The sequence below is a fragment of the Patagioenas fasciata genome, chromosome 10, assembly GCF_037038585.1.
Source record: "Patagioenas fasciata isolate bPatFas1 chromosome 10, bPatFas1.hap1, whole genome shotgun sequence".
Lineage (NCBI taxonomy): Eukaryota > Metazoa > Chordata > Aves > Columbiformes > Columbidae > Patagioenas > Patagioenas fasciata.
The window spans coordinates 19,228,440-19,245,350 of NC_092529.1; the positions used below are offsets into that span (position 1 = coordinate 19,228,440).

The 16,911-nt window shown below is 45.6% G+C and overlaps 1 protein-coding gene across 5 annotated transcripts in view; it reads left to right on the forward strand.

Annotated features, from left to right (window-relative positions):
• ADAMTS9 (ADAM metallopeptidase with thrombospondin type 1 motif 9) overlaps window positions 1-16,861 on the forward strand; it is an 83,203-nt gene extending 66,342 nt beyond the window's left edge. For 4 of the 5 annotated variants that reach the window (XM_065845690.2, XM_065845689.2, XM_065845691.2 and 1 more), the window contains 10 exons: window positions 2,834-3,004; window positions 4,496-4,690; window positions 6,673-6,805; window positions 7,051-7,145; window positions 7,302-7,396; window positions 7,491-7,624; window positions 9,078-9,169; window positions 11,174-11,278; window positions 13,370-13,464; window positions 14,079-16,861. In XM_065845690.2, the coding sequence (XP_065701762.1) occupies window positions 2,834-3,004; window positions 4,496-4,690; window positions 6,673-6,805; window positions 7,051-7,145; window positions 7,302-7,396; window positions 7,491-7,624; window positions 9,078-9,169; window positions 11,174-11,278; window positions 13,370-13,459 (1,110 nt within the window). In that variant the 3' untranslated portion in view covers window positions 13,460-13,464; window positions 14,079-16,861. Of the gene's footprint in view, window positions 1-2,833; window positions 3,005-4,495; window positions 4,691-6,672; window positions 6,806-7,050; window positions 7,146-7,301; window positions 7,397-7,490; window positions 7,625-9,077; window positions 9,170-11,173; window positions 11,279-13,369; window positions 13,465-14,078 lie in introns of those variants that run through there. The other variant, XR_010652050.2, reaches the window with a different exon arrangement.
• Window positions 16,862-16,911: the final 50 nt, after the last annotated feature.

Consider the following 16,911-nt stretch of genomic DNA (forward strand, 5'->3'; position numbering starts at 1 on the left):
CAGTGCCTGCATCAGGGAGAAGAAAGTCAATAGAAAAGGCCTTGCTAATGTCAAAGTAAAACTCAGACCAGGGTCACAAAGCAAAAAGGGACAACTGGGAGAAGGGAGGGTTGGGGTTTTTTTACTATGAACTTCTGTGGAAGCACAATCTATGACTCTGGAAGCTGCAATGCAATTCTTGAATTTGGGGTTTGCCATTCGGGGTAAATCATGCCATCCTTGTCTGATTTGGGTTGCAGAGTTACCCAAGGCATGTTTGAAGTGTTCATGGTGTGGGGTTTTGTTTCATCTCTATGTCAGATTTTAATTCGGGGAGGGGGGGAGGAAAGAAATTAACGCTTTTGCAAAGCAATGCCTTTGGGGTTTTTTTAATTACTATTATTACTCTTCTAAAAGAGTTGCGGAAGGGCTTGAAATGGTCCTTGATTTGAACTGCCAGGAAAATAGTTCAGAATTTGGGAAATGAGGCAAAAGAGACAAATAATGTAAAGTGCCTGACCTTGTTTTCAGCTCTTGCTATCAAAAGCTGTTACAGCCTGGCCCTGCTGCTTTATGTGAGATTTAGATCAGTCATGAATGTGAGATTTCATACAAAATATATCACCACATTAAAAGGAAAAATAGCTTTTTATTGCTCGCTGAACTGTCCACTTTCTACGTGAAAAATGTTTTATAACCTTGGGCTGGCTGATTGGAACCTCTGCAGTGTTTCTCTTACATTTGTTTTATGATGGCCTCATTGTCTTTGAGTCATATTTAATATCTCATTGGTATTACTTCAATTGCCAGTTATCCCTAAAAATACAAATGCTCAAACTTTAATTTACTGATGATGAGAAAATGCACAGAGCTGGCTTGGGTTTATTTGGCCATATTGACCATTATTTGTAAAGAAACCCAAAGCAGGCTGGCATGTGTTTGAGAGCGTCAATCCCACATCAGCAACTAATGATTTTAAATGAGGATGGTCTTTTCATATGTTAGCTCTTCACCGCCAGTGTCAGAAGATGCGCTGATGGCACTGAGATGGTTCACCCTCCTAAAATTAAGCGTGAGCCAATGTACTTTGCAAATTTAGGCTTAAATATACATTGAGAGGAGACAAAATCAGCCTTGTTTCTTCCCACTTCTTGGAAGGTGCTGCTCAGGGAAGCTACATGATAATGGAGCGCTTTTGATGCCTTATCCACATGCAGTTTTTCAGATTTTACTTATATAATAGGGAGGTATCAGAGAAGGGCAAATATAGCATGGTTTGCTCTCTGAGCAAATCACACTCCAGCAAATTCCTCCAGCCCCCATAGGATCGCTCTGTTTTAGCACAGACCTAGAAGGAGCTTCTACTCCAAGGACTTAAAGCAAGTGAGTAAATAAGGTTGAAAGCACACAAAAGCCTTAGGGTCTGTGGGCAGACTGCAGATTTTGCAACGTTGACTGTTGCCTGAGAGGTCCTAAGTTATTCCTTCAGTATAAAGGCTGCTTTGTGGGGCTGCCTTTCCTTCCCCATCTCCCTCCACTTCACATGGTTACTAAATATTTACAACCAACTTGATGTTGCACTTGCTGCAGCTCTCCTGGTCTGCTGCTCCTGCCATGGATTGATCTGATTTTTCAAAGTTCTCACATAATTTGCAATCTGGCTTCTGACAGCTGATTACAGAAACAGGGGCCTGACAGTGCCTGTGTTTCACAATTAGCTGAACCCACTGAGATCTTGCTAATTGTGGGCCAGCCAGGAGAGCAGAAGCTGTTTCAAGAAGGTTGGAAATGATATTTGGAGGATGAGACTCTAACTAGATTAAACTGGCATGGTCCCCCAATCCTGGGTGACTTCAAACGGTGTTTTTGTACAGATAGGAATAGTCTGTTTAAACGTTTTATCCTTTTCCTTGGGGAAAGACATTTCCTGCTTGTTACATAGAATGATTATTTTCCTGCGTATTTTCTCCTTGTTAATCCAGTTAGTTGAAAGTGTTACGAGTCCATTACAGGTGGTAACTTTAAGAAAATAGGGTCTTATCCAGACAGCTGCTCTTACGCTGATTTATTTTGGTTTATGTGTGTGTTTTGTAAGACCCACTCCAAGCACAGACCCACTCCAGGGGGGCAACCTCACAGCTGGGACGGTTTTTCCAAGACGAGCAGAGAAAGAACCAAGTCCTTAAAGTCTCCAGAAGCAGGGCAGCAGTTGTGCTCAGCTACCATGGGTTACTCTTAATATTGGGCAGAGCAGCATTTAAAAGCGAATAAAGCTGTAGGGCCCCCTCAGCTGCAGCGGTGACAGAGATGTGTCCCCATGGGGACACGTGCTGCATACCCGCTGTCAGGGACCGGGGAAGGGGCTCCCCAATGACAACTACAGCCAAGGGTGCAATGGTGTGTATTTTGGAAGGGGGATGGCTGGTTTATCGTTCTCCAAGCCGCTGTATTTACTACAGGATGACATGATGCGGGTTGGCCCCTTTCTTTCCCCTTTGTCCCATCTCCTGACCTGGCATGCCCACCGCTGCGTCTCTTGGTCCCATCACAGCTGGAGCTCACATCTGCCCCACGCCACTACCTGCTCCCTTGGTTTCTCCTCTTTTCCCGTATCTGCGATTTGGGTTAGAATCTCCAGAGGATGGCAGCAGTTCATCACTGGATGCTCCTGCAGTGCCTGGCGTGGTGGGGACCTAGTCTCAAATTTGCCCCCATGTGACACCAATGAGAGAAGCCAACATGGGGCATGGAGCCATCTGCTCATTTGGGCTGCTGGGAGGAGGGCTCACTCTGGGTGCAGATTAATTTGCTGAAGTCCCCATAGGTTGCATGAGCCGTTGTTTCTTGCAAACAGTGCATGAAGACATGCGGGGAATCATCCCGGTACCGCAAAGTGGTCTGCGTGGATGAGAACAAGCAGGTGCAGAACAGCGGCTACTGCGATGCCAGCAAACGCCCCCCCGAAATTGAGAACTGCAGGCTGCCGCCCTGCGAGTATGTCTGGATCACCGGGGAGTGGTCAGAGGTGAGTCCCCATCCCCATCCCCGCACAGGGACTGTGCCGCTCAGCACCGGGCCACGCTTTCCTCCTCTCACCGCTGGACTCGCTGAGATATTGCAACCCAAATCAACAGTGGCAGGGCAGTGCTGCGTGGTTCAATTATTATTTTTCGCTTTGTTTCTGTGTGTAATTTCCCTGCTGGAGAGAAAGGAGCAGGACTGTGGGAGACCAGGATGTGAAAGAGTAAACGCCAGCATGCTCAGAGTCCTAGCTAATATCTAGAGACAGTTTTCTTCCAAAGCACATCGCATCCTCTTTGGTTTTGCGCCATTTTATTTCATTTATTTATTTATCTGGTTTTATTCCCTTCACCTCCTGGCAAGCTCTGGGGCCCCATGAGCTGTGTGAGGGCCCAGGTGAGCACCCTGGGGGAAGGTGAGCCTGGATGTGACCGTGGGGACACGTCCTTCTGTGCTGCCACCTTTGGCAGGAGCAAAGACCTGGTGCGAGCGAAGGCATCAGGTTCACCCTCACAGCTGGGAGTGGGCTCGGCAAGGAAAATAGATGAGTTTTCTTTGCAGCAGGCACTGCATGCGGGAGGACCTGGGCTAATCTCAGCCTGTTTCATTCTGCAGCGAGTGAAGGATTATTTTCCACTTGGAGGAACAGCAGAGGGAAATGACAAGGCAGCTGCTGACACAGCACTGATTAAAAAGAAAGAACAAGAAAAGGGAAAAAAGAAAACATGCCAGGACTGAGGGCGAGGAGAGACAAGCCACCTAGATAGTGCAGGAGGGAGAAATGTGGAGACATGAGAATTTCTCGGAGCAGCCTGGTCTCCTGGGTGGTGTCCTAAGAGAAATACTAAGGTGCCTGTGAGGCTGGAGCTCTGGCTGCCCCTTGCCCAGAAACCCCCAACCCACTCCCACTGCCTGTGCCCCCCCGGGAGTGCTCAGGCCTGTGAAGATGAGGAGGTCGGTGAGAGCTCACGGAGCTGGACCTCAGCTCGCCCCACGTCCCGCTCAAGGCTTTTGGTAAGGAGGGCAGGGGCACTATTCATCCTCTCATTAGAGGGAAATCCTTCCCTTTCTTCCAGTTACTGCCAAGTACCTGCAAGTCAGGGTCAATCTTGACCATTTTCTTTCTCTGTGCATCCTATGGTGAAAAAGAAAACAAACAAAAACAAACAAAAGAGAAAAACCACACAGCACTTCAAATACTAGAGACAGTTCTGAGTTCCCAAGGGTCTTCTGCTCCTGTCTTTGCCCTTGGGGAAAGATATTAATAACTTCAGTCCAGGAGCAGTGGTAGGAGCAGCACAGGGAGGAACTGGGTGCTCAAAGGCAGTGTCAGGTGCCAGCCCACTTGTAGCCACTCATAATACTCATGGCTGGCTTAAATATTTACTAGTGATCCCTTGGTACAGCCTGACATGTTAAAAGCTGTTTTTTCCTCACCGTTTCGGGCAGCCTTCCCAAAGCACGTGGTGCTAACAGGTCCCTCCTCTGCCTGCAGTGCTCCGTCACCTGCGGGAAGGGATACAGGCAGCGCCTGGTGTCCTGCAGCGAGATTTACACCGGGAAGGACCACTACGAGTATGGGTACCAGAACACTGTCAACTGTCCCGGCACACAGCCGCCCAACATCCAGCCCTGCTACCTCGGGGAGTGCCCCATCTCAGCATCCTGGCGCGTTGGCAACTGGGGAAGCGTAAGTTTGGCAAACTTCCTTTTTTTAACCAAAAACATTGGAACAAACTTTCCCGTTCCCCCCGCTTCCCCCCCCTGCCCCCCCAACAGGGGACACAGTCCTCATTTTGGCAGGGAAATGTTTAAGAGCTGCATAAATCAATGCAGTGGATACCCTCATGCAGCAGCAGCCCCGGTCTGTGTAGGGCTCCATGCTCCAGACTGAAGCCCGTCATATGGGGGAGTCCCAGCAGCCACAAGTGGGGTCATGATCTCCATGAAAATTCAGTTGTAGCCGAAATTTGTGGCAATGTTGAGGGTCATGCTGAATGTTTAGTCAGAAAGTGAGGTCATTGCCAGAAAACAAGGGTTTGGAAACCATGAGAGTAGAGATGGCTTAGCTGGCAGCTGGGTTTGATCCTGCTTGCCCATGCTTGTGAGCAAGATCTGGGAACCAGCAATAGACCGAAACACTAGTAATTTGAGCCTAAAAATGATTTTTCTTTTTTTTTTCTTTCCCTCCTCCCCCTCTCCTTTTTACAAATGCTGTGACAGGACAGGAGAAAGAACTTTGCCTTTCTGCTAAAGTTATTTGTGTTGAGCTTCTTCTGGGGCCTGAGCTATAAGATCAAATTTTAGTTAAGGTGATAATATTTCACTTCTTTGGGCTTCTGACATTCTTTGAAATGTAGTGTTTCTCCATAAATTTGATTTATTAGCCCAGCTCAGGCATTTGTAGGAATCTGTCAAAACCTTACAAGGCAACAGGGGTCAAGTCAAGCAAAATGTAGTGGAAGCTGTCACAGTAAATGGCAGAACCGTTTGAAACCAAAGTTCCTCCTGCCCTGTAGGAAGTCTCAGATCCTCCCTGTGAGTCAGAGCAGAGGAGTTACAGCAAAGAGCTCAGCCTCAATTAATTGGTATTTCCCCCCAGAATTTCAGTGCAAAATGTTCAACTCATTAGTATGATTTCACTGAGAAGAGCATCCATTTCAGAGAGCAAGACCTTTCTCCTTGCTTTGGGATACTGAACATCCCAGTGACAACTAAGTGCCACGACCCTTCTCATCTCTGGTTTTCAAAGGGATTTAATGCAAAATACCATCACCTTTGATGGACAAAGAGAGTCCTGCTCAGCTGCCTAGTTAAGTTTTATGGATTCGGACCCAATAAAGAATAAATGCCAAGATGCAAATGCCATAAGCTGTTGAAGACCATCTCCTTCACGGTGCGCTCCTTTAGAGGAAACATTTCTAAATAGATGAGCGGCATCATTTTCTTGGCAACCTAACCTGGTACCTGTAGAAAGAGCTGATTTTCAGTTCTCAAGTACTTGAAAGAACAAGTTGCAGAGGGGGAGCAAGATGTTTCCGCCTCCCACAGCCACATTCAGCAGCAGCCAGCTTGGACAACCTGCTGCTTGGTGGCTCCAGTAACTTGTGCAATTTCAGCCTTGAGATTGCCTTTGATTTGGGCTGTTTGAGGATAATCCAGTGCTTGCACAGATTTAGCCGTTTTTCCAGAGCAAGCGGAAAGAGGGTTTGGAAGCTGTGGTTTTTTGGTACAATTTGGATAGAAAACAAGAGTCCATGTAATGTTTGTTCAGAGGCCTCTGTCAGTAGCCCAAGCAACGTCTGCCAGCCACCAGAAGATTTCTACATTCAGGCCTCCTGGTGAACGTTTCTGTATTGTACGACCTTCCTAATATGAAAAATAAGCAATTTCATTTGAGCACGTTTCACCTTAACCAACTGCCTCACCCACCATAGTGTGCCAGTGCTAAGCAAAGTATGGTGGTCTTCTTGAAATAGATGACGACAATGATAATAATGAAGGGATTAATAATCAAAGGGACTACTTACTTGATTAAAATTTAGCCTGTGTTTGAACGCTTTGCAGGACTGAGGCCTTTGCTGCTGTCTCTTGATACAGGGGAAACAGGGCGTCTCTGTTCTTCTGGAGCCCAGAAACTCCTGAGATAAAGTATGAACTTCTGTCTTGCAGTGCTCCGTCACCTGTGGAGTTGGAGTCATGCACCGGTCAGTGCAGTGTTTGACAAACAATGACCAGCTCAGCAGCTTGTGCCATGCGGATCTGAAACCTGAAGAGAGAAGGACGTGTCACAACGTCCACGACTGTAAGTCTGCAGATTTGCACGTTCCTTTGCCTTTCTCGTGGTTTCATCCTCTTTTTCCATCAAACTCATAGAGATACACAACATTTCCAAGCATCGGGAGCCATCCAACTAAGCACTAAGGTACTTCAGGGAAACCTCTTACAAATAAACAAGGTGTTTTGATGCTTTGGATGCCTCACAGTGATACAAAAGAAATTTCGATGTACAGTTGCTCAGTGACTACAATTATTTCTGTTTCGTTTCAGGTGAATTACCAAGGAGCTGCAAAGATGTTAAGAATCTCAAAGGTGTCACTGAAGATGGTGAATATTTCCTTCAAGTCAAAGGAAAGACATTAAAGGTGCATTTCAGCAACAGATTGATAGTTAATGCATTTTCTGAAGGTGCAAGAGGACCCTGCATGTGCTCTTCATTTCCACTCTTGGATTTTCTACCTTCGGTTTTCTCAGCAATCCCTTTGCATATGATGCCTGACAAAATTCTTTCTCTCTCTCAGTTGTATTGCTCTGGGATGCAGACTGACAGCCCAAAGGAGTACGTGACCCTTGTAAATGGAGATGCAGAGAATTTTTCAGAAGTGTATGGATACAGGTAAGAAATCCTTTAATCCTGAGCTTCACATTGCTTTTGTTTTCCATGGCAATATTTTCCGGTCATGAGTAGAAAGGGTTTTCTTTTGATTTAGATTGCATAACCCGACTGAATGTCCATATAACGGGAGCAGACGAGAAGACTGCCAGTGTAGGAAAGATTACACAGCAGCTGGGTTTTCCACCTTCACCAAAGTAAGGCTGGACCTGAACACTATGCAAATAATAAGTGAGTAAAAACAGGGCCTTGCCATTAAAAAAATGTGTTTATTTTACACAAATATAACTGTAACTACAAGCAAGCAGTAGTACTCTAGTGAGCCATATTCCTGAGCTCTCCTGTTAAAAGCTGCTTTTAAACTTGGTCACTTGTTTGCTGCTTTGTGCTTAGAGACTGCGACTCTGCAACATCAGAAATGCTCATACTGTTTCTTTGTAATATGGGAAAGTATTAAGACAGTTGCTAGTGCATCTGCTATACAGAATGAATATTCGTGTGCTCCCAGCAGGTCAGTGTACTTTCTGAAGGATTTAATTTCATTTGGTCTCCTATTTTCAGACTGGACTCAGACAGAAAGCTGAACTGGGGAGAAGCTGGCTCCCCATTTTACTCACAGCCATGTCAGTAGATCCCAGTGCAGGGGATTCCAATGGGGTCAGGATGCTGCTTCCTCTGGGACCTGGGGAAATAACTTATGTTGAGAGGATGGAGCTGGGGCTGTGGATTTGTGGGAGAGGGAGGGGACTGTAGCTGTGCAATATAAGTGTTACCCTGTCTGTCTTGTCATTCATGGGAGCTGGGAGCCATCCCGCCGCCAGAGAGCCTGCAGCATCCCATAGGGTTATGGTTTCAGTTCACGGAGACTCCAGGGATGCTATCAGTTTCCAGCAAATGTTTTTAAAATACGGCATATTGTTGGGGGTTCATTCAGTAAATAGCAGGGATTTTTTAGCAAATCAAAATCCTTCTTGTAAAATGACTCTTTATCTGATAAAGGGTTTTTTTATCACTTAATTTTCAAGCCCTGAGACCTCCCAGTCTATCAATCTGTAAAAAAGCTACTAATAGTCTGTAAAAGCTCCTAGGTAAAGATCTCAAAGGAACCACCCTCGGGGAATTTGATACCAGCTCCCTTTGAATTTCAAAAGGAGCTGGGCACCTACCTCTGTCAGACAGGAGCTATCTCACATCCCCATCTAAATTAGGCTTGGCTAGTCCCTCCGGAGTATCTTACCCCAATTCCCTTTGAAACCCCGACCCCTGGGCTGGGGCACCCAGGAGAGCACAGAGATGGTTGTTTGCCTTTGTTTAAAAGGGAGATTTAGGACATCACATGGCCTTCTTGAAAGTGGGGAATTTTCTGATATTGAAATAAAACCCAAGTCATGGCTTTGAGTTTGTTGTTATTTATACCTAGGCCCTACATAGCCAATGTACGTAAACTGAGCTGTAAACATAGAGCATATAAGTGTCCTGTTAAATTCAATGCTTACGTGCTGGGAGTCACATGTGGGATGAATTGGGGGTTTTAGTATGAAAAATCCAGCAGTTTCAACTCTCAAGATTAATGTATGAAACCAGCTTTAGTGAATTTAAACATTAGCAAAGAGCACATTTACATTTAATTTGTCTCTCTTCGTATATTTTTCTTTTCATGTTATTTATCAACTATTCTCCACAGCAACTGATTTACAGTTTGCACGGACACATGATGGACGACCTGTTCCTTATGCCACTGCTGGGGACTGCTACAGCGCTGCCAAATGCCCACAGGTATTCGACAATAGCATTTTACAGGAATTGATGCCATTTGTTTTGTTCAGGCCCTCTATTAATTACTGCTGATCGCATCAGCCCGACACCAGTGAGCGGCACATTCTCATCTCAGCGGTCGGAAACTTCTCCCTTTGTCCGTGCAGAAAGCACTTTCCGTTTTCCTTATGGGAATACATCAGGTTATTATCAGACCAGCATCGGGACTGGCTAAGGGACATTCCCCAGGGCTCTTGCATTCCCCTGCGAGTGCTCAAGCAGTCAACAGTAAAGGAGAAAAGAAGAAATAAGCTGTGGGAGAAGGGCTGGGCTTTGCACATGGAATTGAAGGAGGGGGCATCAGTGCATGGCAGGGTTTGGTGGAAATACTGGGCAGGGAAAGCAGAGGTGAGTTAGACCATCAGGATGCCCTGGGACCCTGCCCCTGCACTCCACAATCTCATATCTGCTGTAACTGCTCTTTTTTAGGGGTGTGGGAAGATGGGTGAGATGATAACCTCTCTGGATGGAGAAGGGAGCAGACAGACAGCAGGACTCCTGCCAAGCCAGCTCAGGGAGGGGATGCTCAAGAAGGAGAGGGCATTTGCATGGCAGGAGCAGTTTGAGTTTCTACTGCTGGATGGACAGACTCCATCAGTCAGAGACTGCAATGGTACCCGCCAGCTGCTGTCACACCATCCTCATGCCCTGCTGCTTATTTTCACTGCAGTGTGGTGGGACCACCACTCGGTCCAGTTTGGGACTGGGAAAACTCTCAAAACGAAGGCAGTGCCCATGTATCAGGGCAAATCCAGCCTGTCCCAGCACCACGAGGTGCCTGAACACAAAAGCGCAGAGCTGGGCACAGGCAGTCACATCTTCTTGTAGCTTCAGGAGGTGATACAGGACATCTAGCCCAGTTGCTTAGAAGAAATATGCTTTCTTGAAAGTCCTTAGGAGACTAATTGATACTCTGCTACAGGTAGCTTGCTTCCTGCCCCCAGCACAACTGGTTTCTGTGGCACTGGGGGATGATAAGTGAAATATTTGGATAGTCCAAGGTGTTGGGCAGACCATATTTGTGAGGGGTGTTGAGTAGTGAGTTGCAGCAACAGACGGCGGAGGGCAAAGCTCTCCATCTCCTTCCCTCCATACTTTCGGAGCTGACACTTTTTTGCACAGCTCAGCAGCTTAGGGATTCGGTTCTTACCTCAGGAAGGCTCATGAATGTTAATATCCATCCACCCTGACCCAGACAGTTTGCTCCTTGCAGAAAATCAACATTCCCAAGGCAGTAAGTGCATGGAGCAAAGCTAACAGCCATCTGGTATCTCATGGCTGTGCTGGGCTGTGGGTCAGCCTGGGGACATGGACACAGGTTCCCTCCTTGGGTCCAAAAACAAGCAGGGCTGGGGTCTGCCGTGGGGTAAGGGCGAGGCTGGGGGGATCTGCATTGGATGCAGACACAGCCCTTAATTTTCCACCCATTTTGTGCATTTATGCGTTTTGAGACAGTGTGGAATGAAGCGAGGGACATTTTTAAGAAATAAATAAATGAAAGAGTTCTGATTTTAGTGAAGTCTGGAAATAAAAAAAAAATAAAGCCCAGTGGGAAATAAGGAAAAGAAGGACAAGTGTGCCCTCTCCAGTCGAGAAGGGAGCAGCAAGAGCAGCTGCAGAGCATCCCTGGAGTATCTTTCCCATCAGCTGCTGGAGCATGTCAGGCTCCACGGTTTGCCATGGAAAAGCCAAGAATGCCCTCAGCCGGCAAGCCATGAAAAAGCAGTGCACAACAGAGAAAAAGCAGTGAAAAACCAAGATAAAGCCCCTCCTTCCCTGCAGCCACCAACGAGAAAGAAATTCCGAACCTGAGATATGCTGTGATTTGTACAATATGTGCTAATCAGTATCAGAGTGATGGGAAAAAAAAATGAAAACATTGCTGGCAAGGTCCTTTTAGAAAAGTGAGGCTGTGACGAAAGCACAGTGTTTCAGGATAACCAGGTTCATCTGCTTGGTTTTTAGGGTCGCTTCAGCATAGACCTTTATGGGACAGGCCTGTCCTTAATGGGAACAGCAAAGTGGCTCTCGCAAGGGAATTATGCAGTGTCGGAAATCCAAAAATCTCCAGTAAGTTTTAATTTTTATTGTAGTTATACCCACTCATGGGAAGTTTCTAACTGTTGGCTTTCACGGTAACATCTTCCATGCAGAGCCTAACAAAATCTAACATCTGACATCAGAAATGAAGTGTTGCCTGTAATTGTCTGGGGGGCGGGGTGGGAGGGGCTAGGGGGTTTAACTTGGTCTGAATTATTGCAATTAATTAGTGAACCCACTTAACCATGAAGCTGAAAACGCTGTGTGTTGTGGGGCAGACATATCCTTAATTAGTAATCTGAGATGTCCGGCACGGAGCATGCATCACGCGGCTGGCAGGACCAGGGCACACAGGGTCAGGGCCACAGAACGGGGTTTGACCTGCTGGAAAGGGTCCGAGTGCAAGAAGAGTGCCCTGAGTAGGAATTGTTCCCAAAATTTGGCTAATAAAGTATGAAGGATGTGGACATTCCCAATGGGCTGGTCTGAGTTTACCTCCTTGGGAGAGACCCAACTCACCCAAGCTCTGGTGGGCTGGGGCTGCACCCCAGGACACCACCCCCTGTGGCTGCCCATGGCTCTGCTCACATGATACCTCCAGATAAGCCAGGCAGACCTTCAAAATCACTCCGCAGCCAAATTCGAACTTATACAGCTTCATTTTCCTGCCCGTTAACACCTCCATCGCTGTATGCCTTCACACTGTTTCTTCTGTATCACGTTCTGAAATTGGAGAGACCCAGGATGGTTTTTTTGGCTGTTACTTCATGTGAGTCATCCCAGTTGCCCCTGTTAAAACTCTCCAAAGGAGGTCACCTTAATCATTTTACAAAAAGCAATTTGTAAAATAAAATATCCTTTCCTGTATTGCTATCATTATCCCTGGCTCTGGGAATCACCTTGGGACCATGAGCCTCATCAAGACTGGGGCTCTTAAAGGAGAATGAAATGCTGCTGGTCCAACCATGCTGCAGCAAAGCATCCTCCAGTACAGGTAGAAGAAGACTAGCACAGACTCCATGTCTTAGTTCTGGCAGGTGCTTTGCTGTTTTTCTGCCCTTCAGAACGGAGAATCCCAGACAGCTGACTTTGGGGTTGCAGAGAGCAGCCACCATCACAGCTGGCAGAATTAAAACAAACTTTAAGGGACGGGTTATCTAAGAGACAGCTCTTACCTCCATCACCCGGTGGCATCTGTCAAACGCTGTTTCAGGAGTGTAATTGCCCGCAGGAGCAGAAGAAAGAACGGCATAGTGAGAAGAGATGATAGCAGCCTGCTTCAATCACAGATCGATAGTGTCAAGGGCAGGATGGAGCTCATTTAAAAATAAATGCTTTGTGCAAGCTTGTCCTGCACTTACATCCGATTTTCTGGTAACTGAGGGTTGAATTCCCCTTAAAGATTGTCTGTCCATTGTAATGACCAAGAGGAGAAAGACTCTGCAGAGATGGGATGAGGAATGCCAGATGGAGGTATCAGTCTCCTAACTGAAGACCAGAGTTGCACCACGCTTGCTGGGCTCTCCTGGAGACCAGGTCAACCCCAGGTCAACCCCAGGACCACTCCACATCTTCCTTTGTTTCTTCTGGCTGTGGGAATGCAGAGCTGAGGGGGACGGCACCTCACCCAGTCACTTTCCTTCTTGTCTTGGCTCTGGAGCCACTCGAGGCCTTTCCCTTGTTTCTTGGCAGTAATTGCAAATATCCTTCCTGTGCCCTTCACATGCTTGGGCACAACTAAGGAGCTGTTTTTGTCTAGATGTGGTTTTGATCTTGCACGATCCAAGTCTTCTACTCATTACAGTTATTCACTGTGGGGCAAACTGGAGAAAGCAGATACCCTTGAAGTATCCCACTGAATGGCCTTCTCCTTGGGCATCTTTCAAAACTACCCTTTCTTATTTGTGTTCACCATCTGACATCTGGTATCACTAAAGGGAATTACATTTGCATATATTTAAATATAATGATGATTTTGTAGATTGATTTCAGAATAATTTGTTTTCCTTCCAAGACATTTTCTGTTACAAACTCTGATAAGAATAACCTGGATCTGGTCCTTTTACATTATGGACCTTGTAAGCCCTTATGTGTGATGTTATTTCTGATTTTTCCCTGCAGGATGGTACCAAAGTAGTAGGAAAATGTGGCGGTTATTGTGGGAAGTGTACTCCATCATCTGGAACAGGCCTCGATGTTCAGGTGTTATAGCGATGGTGAGTTCCCAGCTGCTTCTGCAGAAAGGGCAATCTTCCTGAAAACATCCTGAATCATAAGATCATAGAATAGTTTGGGTGGGAAGTGACCTTAATGATGATGATTTAGTTCCGACCCCCCTGCCATGGGCAGGGACACATTCCACTGGGCCAGGTTGCTCAGAGCCCCGTCCAGCCCAGATTTGAACAATTCCAGGGACGAGACATCCACAGCTTCTCTGGGCAGCCTGTTCCAGTGCCTCACCACCCTCATCGGGAAGAATTTCTTCCTTATATCTAATCTAAATCCACCCTCTTTCAGTTTAAAGCCATTACCACTTGTCCTATCACTACATGCCCTTGTAAAAAGAGCAGACCAGGCCACGCTTGCAAAAGCACTTGTGCTTCGAGCACATCGGTGGCAGCCGCCCATACCATGCAGCATCTGTGGAGCAATGGGATCCCATGCTCCCAGTCCTTGCTTCCACCAGTAATCCTTATGGGTATGACACCATCAACTGGAAACACACTTCCCACCTCGCTGGCACCGTTCTTGTGCTGATCTCTCCAGGTACAGGTTTCAGGGGTGAAGAGGATGATCTGACTCTAATGTGCACCTTGTCTGTGTTCTCCAGGTTCTCTGAGAGCAGCCAGCGGAGATGAGATGGATGAAGGATAGCGATGCAATACCTCTGCCTTCCACTTTTTTATCTGTTTATGTGTGTATATAGATCGCATATTCTTAATGTACAGTATAATATTTATGTTTGGAATTATTTATTTTGATTTAATATTTTTGTACGTAAAATCATTATATTAAGGCTGCTTTTACTGTTTTTTATTTTTTATTGTTAAATCCTGCAGTCAAACCACTGCATTTCGTGTACTCTACATTATATGTAGCATTATGACAAGTGATACTTTATTGTCACTGTATTCAGTTGTTTACTTTTCAATCAGTAATTTTCCTTCAGTTATGGGCTGCTTTGGCCCTCTACGGTGCTACACAATCTGCATAGGGGTATTTTTGGCATTTCAATCTGTCTTTTTGTAAGAAAAATAGACATGATGTGCTTAAATTTTATTTTAGGGATTAGGCCGACAGCACTCAAGGAAAACATGACAATGAATACAGTGCTAGTTGCATTAGCAATCTTTATGTTTTAGGTATGTTTTGAATTTCACATGACCTCTGTGGCCAGTGCTAAGAGCACTGGTTTGGTGCTAACATGATATTTATTAATGCTCTGTAGTTTTCATTAATCCAGTGCCTTTATCAGTGAAAAAGCAACGAAAGCAGTAAAAATTGTCAGGCAATTCAAATAAACTGAGATCTACCCCAGGTTTAGGAAAACTCCTGCAGATGGATCTTCAGCTTGAGCTCCTTTTTCACAGGGCTCTGAAGTGAACTCACTCTTTAAAAAAAACATGTATTTGTCTCCTAATTGCATGTGCCACCGTGCTTCCTGGCTCCATCTGGAAGCGGGGTATTAACTCATCCCAGACAGGCTGATCAGGCCATATGTTTCCCTGGGCGGTGTGCTCAGAAGCCACGCAGTTTCTTGCAGACATTGTCACCAAAACCCGAAGCCGAAAGTATCCCTGCTGCGTTATCTCCCCGGTGAGGACCACGGGGTCTGTGGCAGGGGGTGGGGGACAGCACGCCCAGCCAAGCCACTCCGTCCTCTTGGCCAGGGGACTTCAGTGCAGGCACCTGCAGCGTTTCCCTGGCTTCCTACTCACTCGCAGACCATCTGCAAAGGGAGGCTTCAGCGCCGGCTCTGCCTCCTTTCAACAAGATCACTCTGTACTCACAGATAACTCTGCCCGCCCCCTTCAAAAACAGGCTGCTTTACGCCTACTTCTGTGTTGCTTCGGATCTCCCTGGTAAGGCATATGCGCTCCTTGCCTGTCTGCCATCCCGTGTACAACCAGACCTTTAGCGCTGGTTGTTTTTATTATTATTTTAAATTGAGGAGACAGCTCCCATAGGTGCCAAATGCGGTGGTGCGATGGCTCCCGCCTGTACATAGCCTGTCACTGGTGGCACGCCACATTTTTGCAGAGCTTGGTAGCACGTTGAACGGGGGTGATGTGACCGGATTATTTTTGTAGTCTATGACTATGTTCCTTATCTCTTTCTCCACAATTTTACTTAGCGATAGGAAGACACTGCCCCTTCACCTTATATGTTGGGGCAGACAGAAGCACAAAGTGCAAGGAAAGGAAGCTTTTCAGCACAAAATTGCCAGCAGTTTGGAAAACTAAAGAAGCTTATCTGCCACTTCAGATAATTCTTTCAATTTTGGATGCAAATAGTTAAAAATAAGCAACCTCAGGATCTTGTGTGAGTCTTTCACAGAGCTCCCCAAAGGATGTGTAATCAGTCTGTTACAAAATAGTGTCAGATCAATAGTGATAAGTTATTTGATCCCTGAATTCATAACCCGTGCGTGCACTGGGCTGTGTTGAGCCTTCAGAGTGGGACCTGACAGTCGGGGTGCTCTACACTTATTTTGTGTGTACCTCTGTCACTCTTACTAATATTCAGACTTAGAGGAAAGAATGAGACTCTTGGCTATAATTTGGGGGTTTTGGCTTAATAGCGCATGAGTAGATATGATCACATCTTAGAAAGATTACTTTTTCACCTATTTTGTTTGACTATGCATAACGATAATAAATTCTACCTTTCTGAGAAAAATGCCAAAAATACCATTTCAAAGGTGAAAGAAAAGGGGAAAAGGGAAAGGGGAAAAGGGAAAGAGAAAGAGGAAAAAAAGGGAAAGGGGAAAGGAGTAGGAATGGAATAGTGATTTTTATTTTTTTTTAATGATAATTGCTTAGGTATAACTCCTGTAGGGGAAAAGGGAAAATTGCACTATGAACTTTAGAAAGAAACAGTGGTGCTTGGAAAGTACAGGCTTGTTATATTTTCTCTAATGAACTGAATGGCTATTTATAGAAAGAAATATTATTTTGACCTGTACACATTCATTTCTACCATAGAATTTCATAGCAGCTATTAAAAGAGTGAGAGGAACCTAAAAAAAAAATTAAATAAACTATAAGGGAAAAAAATGATAGAGCACTGATCCTGTGGTTCATTAATGGGTTTCATTAAATAGGAACAGACTTTGAGAACCAGAGACATTAGACCTTTCTTGTTCAGGAAACAACTCTGTGTTTTGTATATCAATGCCATTATTTTTCTACAAACTGGGTGGGGTTTTTTGCAAGCACTTTCCTGTACAGTGTTTCTTTTCTTTCTGCTTATACTCAAAAGGAAACGAAAAGACCCGCAAGACATGTCTGTACGGTCTTTCTGCATTTGCCATCGTATTTCAATACCTGTGTGCTATTATAGAGGAAAAATACTTTGTACACAAGGGAATAATACATTGAATGGTAAACATTCCTTTCTGTGCTGGTGTTTCTTTACAAGCTCGACTGTCCCATGCAAAAGGA